This window comes from Oncorhynchus clarkii, chromosome 28, assembly GCF_045791955.1.
Source record: "Oncorhynchus clarkii lewisi isolate Uvic-CL-2024 chromosome 28, UVic_Ocla_1.0, whole genome shotgun sequence".
Lineage (NCBI taxonomy): Eukaryota > Metazoa > Chordata > Actinopteri > Salmoniformes > Salmonidae > Oncorhynchus > Oncorhynchus clarkii.
Genome location: NC_092174.1, coordinates 21,566,064 through 21,579,634, shown reverse-complemented (window position 1 = coordinate 21,579,634; position 13,571 = coordinate 21,566,064). Strand labels below are relative to the sequence as shown.

The 13,571-nt window shown below is 41.8% G+C and overlaps 1 protein-coding gene across 6 annotated transcripts in view; it reads left to right on the top strand.

The window, feature by feature from the left end:
- LOC139386479 (sodium- and chloride-dependent glycine transporter 1-like) overlaps positions 1 to 13,562 on the top strand; it is an 85,943-nt gene extending 72,381 nt beyond the window's left edge. For all 6 annotated transcript variants that reach the window (XM_071132034.1, XM_071132037.1, XM_071132035.1 and 3 more), the window contains 4 exons: positions 7,961 to 8,060; positions 8,181 to 8,281; positions 8,660 to 8,830; positions 9,121 to 13,562. In XM_071132034.1, the coding sequence (XP_070988135.1) occupies positions 7,961 to 8,060; positions 8,181 to 8,281; positions 8,660 to 8,830; positions 9,121 to 9,345 (597 nt within the window). In that variant the 3' untranslated portion in view covers positions 9,346 to 13,562. The remainder of the gene's footprint in view (positions 1 to 7,960; positions 8,061 to 8,180; positions 8,282 to 8,659; positions 8,831 to 9,120) is intronic.
- Positions 13,563 to 13,571: the final 9 nt, after the last annotated feature.

Sequence of the window (13,571 nt, the reverse complement as noted above, 5' to 3'; positions counted from 1 at the left end):
CTAGCTACCTTCTGAGTGTGGATCTTGAGACGCGGTTGGCATAAGTTGCTGTGTTCCTGACGACCTAGGCCGGGTCTGAGGAGCTGTTTGGAGTAGCAGCTAGCCTAGCTGTCTGTCAAGCTAGCAGTGTTTTCTGGAGGACTTGAACGCAGTCCGCGATGTGGTTAGCCATTGTGGCTGGGACCGAGGATTGTCCCGGGATTGTGGCTGGCTAGATCCCTGCTGTTTGTTGTTGTTTTCAATCTTCCCTACGACCTGCCCTGTCTGGAACTGCGAGGAGTAACCGTGTAACCTACGATGCTACCATGACAAAGACCAAAAACGGCTGGAGTACCGATGTTGTTGAGGACAGTGGTGTCTCTCTATCACAGGTGAAGGATCTTTTAGACGAACGAACATAGTTCTACAAGCAGTTGTTACAGCAACAAGAACATAGATTCAAGTGTCCAAATACTGGAAGAGTCAACTAATAAAAGAATGGACAACCTGACCAAAGAGGTCCAAGACCTGAAGAACAGTTTGCCGTTCTCCCAGGTTCAGCTCGATGAGTTTGAGCAGGAGAATGGCAAGATGACAGCAATCTGTAAATCATTAAGAGAGAACATCAGTTCTGTATGTGATAAGAATGATGGAGAAATCAAGATTATGTCGATGGACAATCAAGACTGAACAACATGGTTGTGGACGGAATTGCAGAATCTCCACATGAGACCTGGAACGGAGTCTGAGGGCAAATTAAGGGAAATGATCTTGGAGAAACTGAAGATGGAATACAGGAAGATTGAAGTGGAGCGTGCCCACAGAACTGGAAAAACCCCCACCGACCCAGGTGTCAGGCCCAGGCCGATAGTGGTCAAGTTTGTGGTTCAAGGACAAGGTTGTTGTTCTGAAAAGAGCCAAGAACTTGAGAGGAGCATATATCTTCCGCAACGAATACTATCCGGAAGCTGTGCGCCAAAAGAGGAAAGAACTTATCCCAGCCATGAAAAATGCCAGAGCTCATGGGGACCTTGCTTACATCCGCTATGACAGGCTCTTTGTCCACCATCCCTCCCAAAAGCCTGGAAGGAATGAGAGAGAGCCAAGCCTATGGGTGTGTAGCTTCAACCCCGCAGCACTCACACAGACACACACCAACTGATTCATGGACTGCTGAATGTATTTTTTTTTCTCTTGCTTTGTTTGCACTTTTCCAAATTATGTCTCTCTCTGATAAGCTCCCCAGGAAAGGGCTGAAAATAGCCCATATATGTAGCCTCAGAAATAAGGTTCATGAAATCAATAACTTGCTAACTTCAGATAATGTTCATATATTAATCATTTCTAAGACTCACTTAGATAATTAATTTGATGATACAGCAGTAGCAATACAAGGATATAACATCTATAGAAGATACAGGAATGCTTATGGGGGAGGTGTTGCTATATATATTCAGAACCATATGCCTGTAATGCTTGGAGAAGATCTTATGTCAAGTGGTATTGAAGTGTTGTGGTTGCAGGTTCACTTGGCACATCTAAAGACTTTTCTTTTGGGGTGTTGCTATAGGCCACCAAGTGCTAACAGTCAGTATCTAAATAATATGTGTGAACTGCTTGGTAGTGTATGTGATGTAAACAGAGAGGTCTACTTTCTTGGCGACCTGAATATTGATTGGTTTTCATCAAGCTGTCCTCTGAAGAGGAAGCTTCTTACAGGAACCAGTGCCTGTAATCTGGTTCAGGTTATTAATCAAGTTTACCAGGGTGTTTACAAACCGTACAGGAACAACATCATACAAATGTTCTAAAGCTGTATCCATACCTATTGGATGCAGTGATCACAATATAGTTGCTATATCCAGGAGAGCCAACGTTCCAACAGCTGGGCCTAAAATAGTGTATAAGAAATCATACAAAAGATTTTGCTGTGACTCTTAAGTGGATGATGTTAAAAATATTTGTTGGTCTGATGTGATTAATGAGGAGCATCCAGACGCTGCACTTGATTAATTTATTAATTTGCTTCTTCCAATTATTGATAAACATGCACCTGTTAAGAAACTGACTGTTAGAACTGTTAAGGCTCCATGGATTGATGAGGAATTGAAAAACTGTATGGTTGAAAGAGATGGGGCAAATGTAGTGGCTTGTCACACCCTGACCTGAGTATTCTTTGTTTTCTTTATATATTTTGGTTAGGTCAGGGTGTGACATGGGTGATGTATGTGTTTTTGTACTGTCTAGGGGTTTTGTAGGTTTATGTTTTTTTTTACCATCTAGGTTTTTATGTATGTCTATGTAATGTTGCATGTTTGCACTCAGTTTTGATAGCGGTCACGTTCGTCTTGTTATTCTGTTTGTTTGTTTAGTGTACTTCGTGTTTTTCGTCTTTCATTAAAAAGATGTATTCACATCACGCTGCGCTTTGGTCTCCTCACTACGACGATCGTGACAGAATAACCCACCAACAATGGACCAAGCTGCGTGGTACCGGCCAGCAGCAGCGGCAAAGAACGCAGGACTCGTGGACTTGGGAGGAGACTCTGGACGGCAAAGGACCCTGGACACAGCCAGGGGAATATCGCCGCCGCAAAGCAGAGCTGGAGGCAGCGAAAGCAGAGAGGCGCCGGTATGAGAAGGCAGCACGACAGTGTGGCTGGAAGCCCGAGAGGCAGCCCCAAAAATGTCTTGGGGGAGGCACACGGGGAGTGTGATGAAGCCAGGTAGGAGACCTGCGCCAACTTCCCGTGCTTACCGGAGAGAGAGAGGGACCGGGCAGGCACCGTGTTATGCGGTGGAGCGCACAGTCTCCCCAGTGCATGTGCAGAGCCCGGTGCGGTACATTCCAGCCCCTCATATCGGCCGGGCTAGAGTGGGCATCGAGCCAGGTGCCATGAAGCCGGCTTTACGCATCTGGTCTCCAGTGCATCTCCTCAGGTCGGCGTACATGGCACCAGCCTTACGCATGGTGTCCCCGGTTCGCCAGCACAGCCCAGTGCGGGCTATTCCACCTCGCCGCACTTTCCTGGCTACCGGGAGCATTCAACCAGGTAAGGTTGGGCAGGCTCGGTGCTCAAGAGCTCCAGTGCGCCTGCACGGTCCGGTCTATCCAGTGCCACCTCCACGCACCAGCCCTCCGGTGGCAGCCCCCCGCACCAGGCTGTCTCTCCGTCTCATCCCTACAGGTGCTCCCGCCTGTCCAGCGCTGCCAGAGCCTTCCTCCTGCCCAGCGCTGCTAGAGTCTCCCGTCTGTCCTGAGCTGCTAGAGTCTCCCGTCTGTCCTGAGCTGCTAGAGTCTCCCGTCTGTCCTGAGCCATCAGAGTCTCCCGTCTGTCCTGAGCTGCCAGAGCCGTCAGCCAGCCAGGAGCTGCCAGAGTCATCATCCAGCCAGGAGCAGCCAGAGCCACCTGTCACGCCGGCGATGCCGGAGTCGTCCTCCTGTCCGGAGCCGCCAGAGTCTCCCTCCTGTCCGGAGCTGCCAGAGTCACTCCTCAATCCAGAGGTGCCTTTCCGTCCAGTGGCGCTCTCTACGATGATCTTCAGTCCGGGGCCCGCTGCGGTACTGTCATGCCCTGACCTGAGTATTCTTTGTTTTCTTTATATATTTTGGTTAGGTCAGGGTGTGACATGGGTGATGTATGTGTTTTTGTACTGTCTAGGGGTTTTGTAGGTTTATGGGTTTTTACCATCTAGGTGTTTATGTATGTCTATGTAATGTTGCATGTTTGCACTCAGTTTTGATAGCGGTCACGTTCGTCTTGTTATTCTGTTTGTTTGTTTAGTGTACTTCGTGTTTTTCGTCTTTCATTAAAAAGATGTATTCACATCACGCTGCGCTTTGGTCTCCTCACTACGACGATCAATTAATTAGTGGCTAATTAATTTGGCTGCACATCTGACTGGCTAACTTACTGCAAATTGAGAAGTGATGTGACTAAACTCAACAAAAAGAAAAGAAAAATAAACTATGATGAAGCCAAGATCAATGATATAACGAATGGTGTTGTGGAAATTAACACCAGGGACACCTGAAGTCAATATTCAATTAATCATTATTTATTATCAGCAAACTGGAGAGATTCTAACAAACTTAATGCACCATAGTACCCGCTGGTCGGGAGCTCCGCCGGGGCAGTCCCGTTAGTCCTCTTATATACTGCTTACACAGGCAAGTAATATTTGCATGATTTAGCTTATTCATTATCCATAATTAATTAATCATTAACGTTTGGTTCATGCATGTGACCGACCAATACCTCACGAGGCTTCCTCTCTCCAAGCTGAGACCTTGTAACTGAGACACCCCTTCGGTTCTCAAAACAATGTTCTGGGCATACTGCCAATCACTTATACAGCTTAACACGTCCTTTCTGAGACTGAGAATTCCTCCCAGGCATGATCAATCAGTCACTTGCATGATCCCAGTCAAATTGGTTATTAGAAAAGCACAAACAAAGAAATTCCTTCACAATGAAAAAAAACTTTGAAGTACTTTAAAGGAAATTATGGGCAGGAAGACGAATTCAACAATTCAACTTAGATGGCTTATTCATCACAAAACCATTTGATGCTACCAATTATTTTAAAGACTACTTAATTGGCAAAGTTTGCAAACTCAGGCAGGAAATGCTACAATGAACAGTGAGCTATGCATTAAAAAAAAAAAAAAAATGAAATGTGTAAAGTTAGTGTGGGAGAGGTGGAACAAATATTGGTATCGATCAATAATGACTTTTGGCAACTTAGATGGAGAGCTACTGAGGATGGTAGCTGACTCTATAGCCACTCCTATATGTCATATATTTAATCTGAGCCTATAGGAAAGTCTTTGTCCTCAGGCCTGGAGGGAAGCCAAAGTCATTCCACTACCCAAAAGTGATAAAGCAGCCTTTACTGGTTCTAACAGCAGACCTATCAGCTTGCTGCCAGCTCTTAGCAAACTGTTGGGGAAAAAATGTGTTTGACCAAATTCAATGCTATTTCTCTGTAAACAAATTAACAACAGACTTTCTACATGCTTACAGAGAAGGGCACTCAACATACTGCATTGATACAAATCTCTGATGATTGGTTGAAAGAAATTTAAAATAAGAAGACTGTTGGAGCTGTACTGTGAGATTGCAGTGCAGCCTTTGACATTATTGATCATAACCTGTTGTTGAGAAAACGCATGTGTTATGGCTTTTCAACCTAAGCCATATCGTGGATTCAGAGCTATCTATCTAATAGAAATCAAAGGGTTTTCTTTAATGTATGCTTTTCTAATGTAAAAAATGTATAGTGTGGTGTACCGCAGGGCAGCTTTCTAGGCCCTCTACTCTTTTCTATTTTTACCAATGACCTACCACTGGCATTAAACAAAGTATGTGTGTCCATGTATGCTGATGATTCAACCATACGTATATGTATCAGCAACCACAGCTAATGAAGTCACTGAAACCCTTAGCAAAGGGTTGCAGTCTGTTTTTGAATGGGTGGCCAGTAATAAACTGGTCCTGAACATCTCTAAACTAAGAGCTTTGTATTTGGTACAAATCATTCCCTAAGTTCTAGACCTCAGCTGAACCTAGTAATGAATGGTGTGGCTGTTGAACAAGACTAAATTACTTGGTTTTACCTTTAGATTGTAAACTGCCATGGTCAAAACATATAGATTCAATGGTTGTAAACATGGGGAGATGTCTGTCCGTAATAAAGAGATGCTCTGCTTTTATGACTTCGCATTCCAAACATCAAAGTCCTGCAGGCTCTAGTTTAGTCTTATCTTGATTATTGTCCAGTCGTATGGTCGAGTGCTGCAAGGAAAAACCTATTTAAGTTGTAGCTGGCCCAGAACAGAGTTGCATGTCTTGATCTGCATTGTAGCTAATATAAATACTATGCACGCCAGTCTTTCTTGGCTAAGAGTTGAGGACAGACTGACTCCATCACTTCTTCTTTTTATAAGAAACATTAATGTGTTCAAAATTCCAAATTGTTAGCATAGTCACCGTACACACAGTTCTGACACACACACTTACCCCACCAGACATGCCACCAGAGATCTTTTCACAGTCCCCAAATCCAGAATAAATTAAAGAATGTGTACAGTATTATATAGGGCCATTATTGCATGGAACTCCCTTTCATCTCATATTGTTCAAATAAACAGCAAACCTGGTTTCAAAAAACAGATTAAGTGACACTGCACGGCACAACGCCTCTACTCTATTTGACCTAGATAGTAGCCTAGGGGTTAGAGTGAAAAGGTTGCTGGATCAAATCCCCAAGCTGACAAGGCAGTTAACTCACTGTTCCCCGGGTGCCATGGATGTCGATTAAAACCTGTCATTGTGGAGTATTATGTGTAGATTGATGAGGATTTTTTTTTAAATCCATTTTAGAATAAGACTGTAACATAACAAAATGTGGAAAAAAGGGAAGGGGTCTGAATACTTTCCGAAGGGGATTGTACCTTTCATATAATATTTCCCCTAATGTTATTAGCCTACCTTCTCTTTCACTCTCTATTGTTGCTTCATACATTCCTCACTTTCAACAGTTAAATTAAATACGTTTTGTTGTCCATCATTCTAATGACATGCTTGCATAATATAGGAGTAGAATTAAATGCAGACTGCTTTCACTTATCTTCACAAAGATTGAATGGTTGGGTCTGAATAAATAACTGCTATAGCCTACCGCCATCACCTGTTCACTCTTCAAACTACCCGTGAGGTCTGTTGACTGCTGTATGTAACATTCAGCAAACAAATTGGGATAAGAAATGCTAAAAAAGAAACATGTCCAGCAAGCTATTCTAGACTAGCTTTTCCTGCATGGGACTCCAAGAGCTAAGGAGTGTTATTTAAGTAGAGGCTAGCAGAGCACAGGTTTGTGCGTATTGCGCAAGAGTCAGAGGCGATAAGTTAGAAGCTTATTATGCACAACCCATCATTCATTAGCTAAATACAAGGCTAATACTGCATTGAATGTATTACCTGAAAGAGGTAGGCTAGTATATATATATATCCCACTCAAACTAAATACAAGGCTAATGCTGCATTGAATGTATTACCTGAAAGAGGTAGGCTAGTATATATATATATATATATATATATATATATATATATATATATATATATATATATATATATATATATATCCCACTCAAACTTGAACAGGATTATCTATTTTGGATGCAATTTGAAGGGACTTGATGGAGAAAGAAAGACTGCCAGAGAGTGCTCGCGCTTGCATGGATTTAAAACAACAATATTTGTATGTCTGGATTAGAGTCAATGGAATGGTATCAAAGGCATGGTTTCCGTGTGGTTGAGACCACTCCATTGACTTTATTCCAACCATTGTTATGAGTCGTCCTTCCCTCAGCAGCCTCCACTGAGATGGAAATGTGTAAATTAGACGCACATTCTGTCTTTATATTACTGTAGCATAGACTATGCTGCAGCAAATGTAGGCCTACCATGATGAGATGATATGTCTACATGCATTGTGAACTGTGCTCCATACTGAGAGGGACAGTATGTCCCCACCCTGAGCATTGATGATTAATGCAGAGAGCAGAAGGCCGCAGAGAAGCCAGATTCAGACATCACATATCATCTAACAGCTCATAGAAGTAATTTATTATAATGTTTCGGTTTCACGCAGTTATTTATCCCGGGAAAAGGGAGTTGTTTTGGCTGGGAAATCTTGATAACTGGGTTCCCACCATTCAACCCTAATATAGATGCATGTGCACACACACACACAAACACACATGTAATTATTCAGGGGTATAATCATTAGTCCAAACAGTTGTAAAACTTTTTGTTTTGTAACAAAACTGTTGTTTCTATTGGACAAATTCAGGTAGGTCCCTCACCGTTTTGTTCCATTTGCTTCCGTTCTGGTTCCTAGTGAATACTCCCCAGGGCACAAATGTTCAGGATGTATACTGATTTTGTATTCTCCACCTGTGCTCTCATGTCTTTAGGCTGGGATCTACTGGCTGCTGCTGATGGATAACTATGCTGCTAGTTTCTCTCTGGTTATCATCTCCTGCATCATGTGCATCTGTATCATGTACGTCTATGGTGAGTCCAACTGTCTTTCCTTGATTATAAATATCTATTGTGCACAATGCTCTGCCAAGGCTATTGGTGAAAGCTAATCAAACTGAATGACTGACAACAAGCCGTACTGTTTGTGTTCAGGACACAAGAAATACTTCAAGGATGTTGAGATGATGCTGGGTTTCCCCCCTCCAATCTTCTTCCGGGTCTGCTGGAGATTCGTGTCCCCCATCATCATATCTGTAAGAGCATTTTATCAGCCCCGTTCCCAGTAGCTACCCTCCAGGGCCCCCGAGTTGACATGTTATGAGGCTTCACCTGCTCTGCATTCCACACACTTGTCGTTAATCTGTATGGCTACACTTTCACTTTTGCCTTGTTCTCAACAAAACCTGTTGTGCAAAATATATGTCTGAATACCAGAATGACCTAGACCTAGAACACGACTTGATGAGCATACTGTACATACTTTCTTTATGCAAATGTCAATAATGTTTGTCCGTTTCAAAGTATTCATTACTTGTCGAAAGAATTACAGATAGAACTGAGTGACTAGTGATTTGTAGGATCCCTATGTGTACTTGACACGAATGGTCCCTCTCTGTCTTTTATATTTGCAGTTTATCCTGATCTTCACAGTGATCCAGTACAAGCCGATCACCTACAACGACTATGTGTACCCCGGCTGGTCTCTAGCCATCGGCTTCCTTATGGCCATGTCCTCCGTCATCTGCATACCCATCTATGCTCTCTACAAGATCGCCAAGTCTGAGGGAACCACATTTTTAGAGGTAAAATCCACAGTAGCGCTCTGTCTGTGTATTGTGTTGGAAAGCAGATGTGGTTGGCATTCTAAGACTGGTGAAAGTGTCAGTTTTGTTTGTTAAATGGAACATTTCGTCGAAGGGGCACTCGTTCTAAAAGAAATGGATGGTAAAAGAGAGAACCCGATGGGTGTTATGTTATTACGTAACTTGCATTACATCATTTTCCCAACTGCTTTACCTGCCTCTAATTAGCAATACATAATGAACCTATGTCGCTTCACTCACATTGACCTCTGACCCTCCACCCCTTACAGCGGTTGAAGAATTCGTGCAAGCCAGACGTGAAGTGGGGCCCGGCCCTGAGTGAGCATCGGCTAGGCCTCTACGCCACCCCAGGCTCAGAGGGAGAGGGGGAGGTGCGTCCCTTGAAAGAGGAGCTGAAGGAGAAGGAGAAGGAGGATGAGAAGAGGGATGAGATCAGCCTCACCATCCAGGGCAGCAACGGCTCAACAGCACACAACACTACCCCCAGCGCATAGAGGCCCCCACTGGGCTAGTGCCAGTCCCCACCCAACCCTTTCCCACAGCACACCGCAACGTGGGGGAGAGCCCACTCACTGGAGACCTTTACATATTGTAAGGGCTTATTATTTCTAACCTCTAGAGAAATTGGCCGTCATCCAAAAGAATTTCACCTCTTGTTTCGACATAATTGAATTATGCATTTCTCTTCTTCATGTTATGCAGGTGTGTGTACACACTGTGAATACATGGCACAATAGGGGAGGGACAACATTTTTCTCCTTCATCTGTAAAGATATCCAGCGGAATTGGCAACTTTTCAAGTGGCAGTGCTGGGGGTTTTAAAGCTGGAGGCCAGGTGTTCTTTGGGTCAGTGCTGTAGACATCTGAATGGAACCACTCTAGGGACTGATCTTTCCCTTCTGCTGTTTTATCTAAGGTATAGCTTTTGACTCTCAGTACCCTCTGATACAATATAGTCTCCACTACTCAGACTGTTACGTATGCTGCTTTAGGGTTACCCAGAACAACTCTAATTGGAGTAAGCCAATGGCTTTTTAGCTACTCATCTGACACAATATTTCATTTGACTAACTATACAGTTAAGCCCTTCTACTTCCAATGATGTAAACAACTAACATGCATTACAGCACCAACTCCCCACACACACAGAGCATGTTGGTCTCCAGCTTTCTGAACAGCTACCCTGACTGAAGCACATGACTTCCCAATGCCCATTCTCAGGGTCCCAAAACAATTTACTACTTACTGAACACGTTCAATACCTGAGTAAATGTTTCTATGATTATGGTAGGTTTTACATTAGAGAGGGAGCTAAGGTAAAGACAACCATATCATGTTCACACACAAAAACAAATGGGTGGATGGGATGCAACTCAGTACAATAAAGTGCCATCTCTCTTTTAGTCTTCCAATCATTTCCGCGGGAAATGCATCTCGAAATGTGGCATCTCACTTGTGAAGGGAGCATTTGATTGAGGACCGAAGCAGCTAGCATATCGAGGAGGGAGTACACAGTGGTGTTGCCTCATAGCCTCTGTTACTCACAAGTAGGATTTGCCCCCAACCAAGCATGTTACCAAAAAACATGTTGAACATGCATGAACTTTAATATCTCGGTGACATAGCTGGAGTATGTGTCTTTGTTCACTTTTTCAAAACTGAGAGACTTGCATCAGCAGGTGTCTTTGCAGAGGAAAATAAATGTATTTACAAGCGTTTTAAAGCTCTGAGCCAAGTAATGGTGTGATTGGATGTGGAAACAGGAAAGAGAGAGGCCATTGGTTAGCCTGGAGATGGAGCTTGTCTCCAGGAGAATAAAAAAAAACTTCAGTCATCTTTACTGAATTATGTAGTTTATATGTAGTTGTATAGTATCATTCTCTCTATAGAATTGTCTTATTTTTATCTTTTATTATTGTAAATTAACATAGTATATAATTATAAGGAAAACATGTTGATGTTGTAAGAAGCAACAGTATCTTAAGAAATAACAGTAATGTTTACCATTCCTCATCCATGACTTGATTTTTTACTGGTAATTGTTTTATTTTAGGGGGTTGGAGTGGGAGGGACATGTATTTCAGTCACTTTGTGAAAGGATGCTGTTGTGGTTGTGTTTAGGGTGGGAGTAGTGCTCTCACAGGTTGCTGGAATTGGCAATTGTCAAGAGGTCCCATCTCTCCATCTAATTTGAGGCATTTGTCTCCGCTCTGTTACGTTGCATCTGTGTTGCATCGAGGCAACGACCAGTCTGTGGTAACATTGTAAATCCACTGGGTCCTTGCCTGGCCTACACTGATGGAGAGAGGTAGTCTGGCAATGCAGCTGCTAAAGAGCTAGAGCATCTTGGTGAAACTACAGATTTTGTATTTCTTCTTTAACCAGTACGTACGTCACTGTATATAATGTTCAACATCTTTATCTGACTGCACAAATCTAGTTTCTGCTGTCATGTGACTATGAGTTCTTCTCCTTCCTTTTTACTTCAGTTTCACTGTGTTAAAAGTGTCATGACAGTTAGCTATCCAGACTTTGTCCAAAATAGAAACGAAACCTTGCAGTCCAACAGGAGGCATGTCTGACACTCAGGGGAGTAGGTAGTGGTTATTTTGTCCCACATGGCATCTTATTGCCAATGTAATGGGGAATAGGGTTCCATTTGGGACCTACCCAAAGTTGTTGGTTATTTAAACAAAAAAACAAGCACACCAGTAGGTTAGATGCAGCCCAACAGACTCAAGTTTTACTTCAGATGGAGACAAGACTAGTGTGTTCTCCTCCTATGATGATGACAGAAGCACAGTACAGCCACACTACTGAATCTGTTATAAAGCAGAGTAGTAGTGTTCCTGGAATGACGATAGCACAGGATATTAATAATGATGTTGCTTTTAACTGATGTGTGTGTCTTGAAAAGTTAGAAACACTATGGATACATATCATTTTGGTAATAAGAAGTTGACAGCAGGTGTAAATGAGCTAAAGTGGGTTAGTATATATTGACCCTGGTGACAGAATTATTCTCGACATGCCGGCTGAGGCTAGGGAGTCCTCTAGGACTTTTATTTCTTCTTCTTGTTGAACTGTTGACTTGTAGTCCTCTTCTTTATAATAGTAGTAAGTTAGGATAACCACCATGCTATTGCAACCCTTTGGTCTCTGCTATCCCCGGAGTTCTTCCTCTATCAGAGGACTGGTGTTTGTGTGTTTTTATTTTCTTATAGAATAATTAGCCAATAATCAGTGTTTAGTGTAATATGTATTTATGTGTAGTGGATACCCTACTGATAACTACTATGTTTAGACCACGATAGTGTCATTATTGATGTCATGTAATTCTAATCAATCAGTAACGATCCATTTTTTCATCTAACAAAACACAAACTACCTATTTAAGAGACCTTTTGTTTTTGTACAAAAAAAACAAACATGTATTTTATCGTCACGATTTATCATCCGTGTTCAGTGACACTACCTTTATCTTGTTCTAAAAGCCAGCTGATATCAAAAGTATTGCCGAACAAAAACTTGGGTTGAAACTTGAAATTCAAAGGAATGCATTTACCAGTATGTTCTGTTGGAGGTACATGACATGTCTGCAGCTACATGACTGTTGGAGACAGTACATAAGTGTTAATCTGTTTTACATAGTAACAATGCCAACAGTATTAAGTGAACACTGTGGTACTGTACTGCAGTCACATCTGTTTACAATATAGCGACTGTGCTGTACATTTTTTGCGTAAACAGACTGGCCTTTTCAATTTGGTGGAGGAGTAGTTTACGAGCATTATGTGGCAAATAAAGAAAATAAAATCAAACAGCATTATCAGCAACATTGCCCGGGCCCCAGGAAGAGTAGCTGCTGCTTCAGCTAATAGGGATCTGAATAAAAGACTAGATAACATTGTAAATGCAATACATGACATAAGATCAAAATATCAATGTATTGGGGAACTATGTATGAAAGGGTGATTTTGTTTTCATCTTATTCTTCCTTTTTGGGATTATTATTTCATTAGCTTGGCATTTTATCATTTGGTGAGACCCTTCCATTAAAATGATTAACCTAAGCAGGTAGTGTAAAAGGACACATTGAATGAATATTCATATATTTGTGACATTGTAATAGAAACAAATTGTTCATCAACTCATATTGAAATCACTGTAGTAAAAGTCTTCTATATATGGAATGTAAGAAATGAATACATGTTAGCAATTCTGAAAACGCATAGTAGGCTTTTACTGTACTAAAACGGATTTATCTGCTCTGTGATTCACTAATCATAGAGATGTCTGAATTTCTTACTCATAAACATGTTTTTACAAGTTGTTGCAGCACTTTAAATCAAGTCATGTGTTTATAACATATCTAATAATACAAACTTCCGTTTTGAAATAAGGCTTTACAATGGTCTGAGTAAACTGTTGTCACTGTCAGCAGAGTAGACATGATTTATGCCAATGTAAATTCTATCATAAGGGAGAATAAAGCACAAATGAAATGAACACAGTACTGGTACTTTATCATATATATCTAACCATGTCTCTTGTACCTTGGGGCCAAAATCCATTGAATTGTCTTAGTCATGTCAGCTGTATATCGTAAACTGTTCAATTACAAATGGTAAATAAAATCTATTTTAAAGATCACTCAAGTGTGGTTTATGTCCCATCTAGATTACACAGCATGCAGTGTTTTCTATTTCTGAACAGGTAA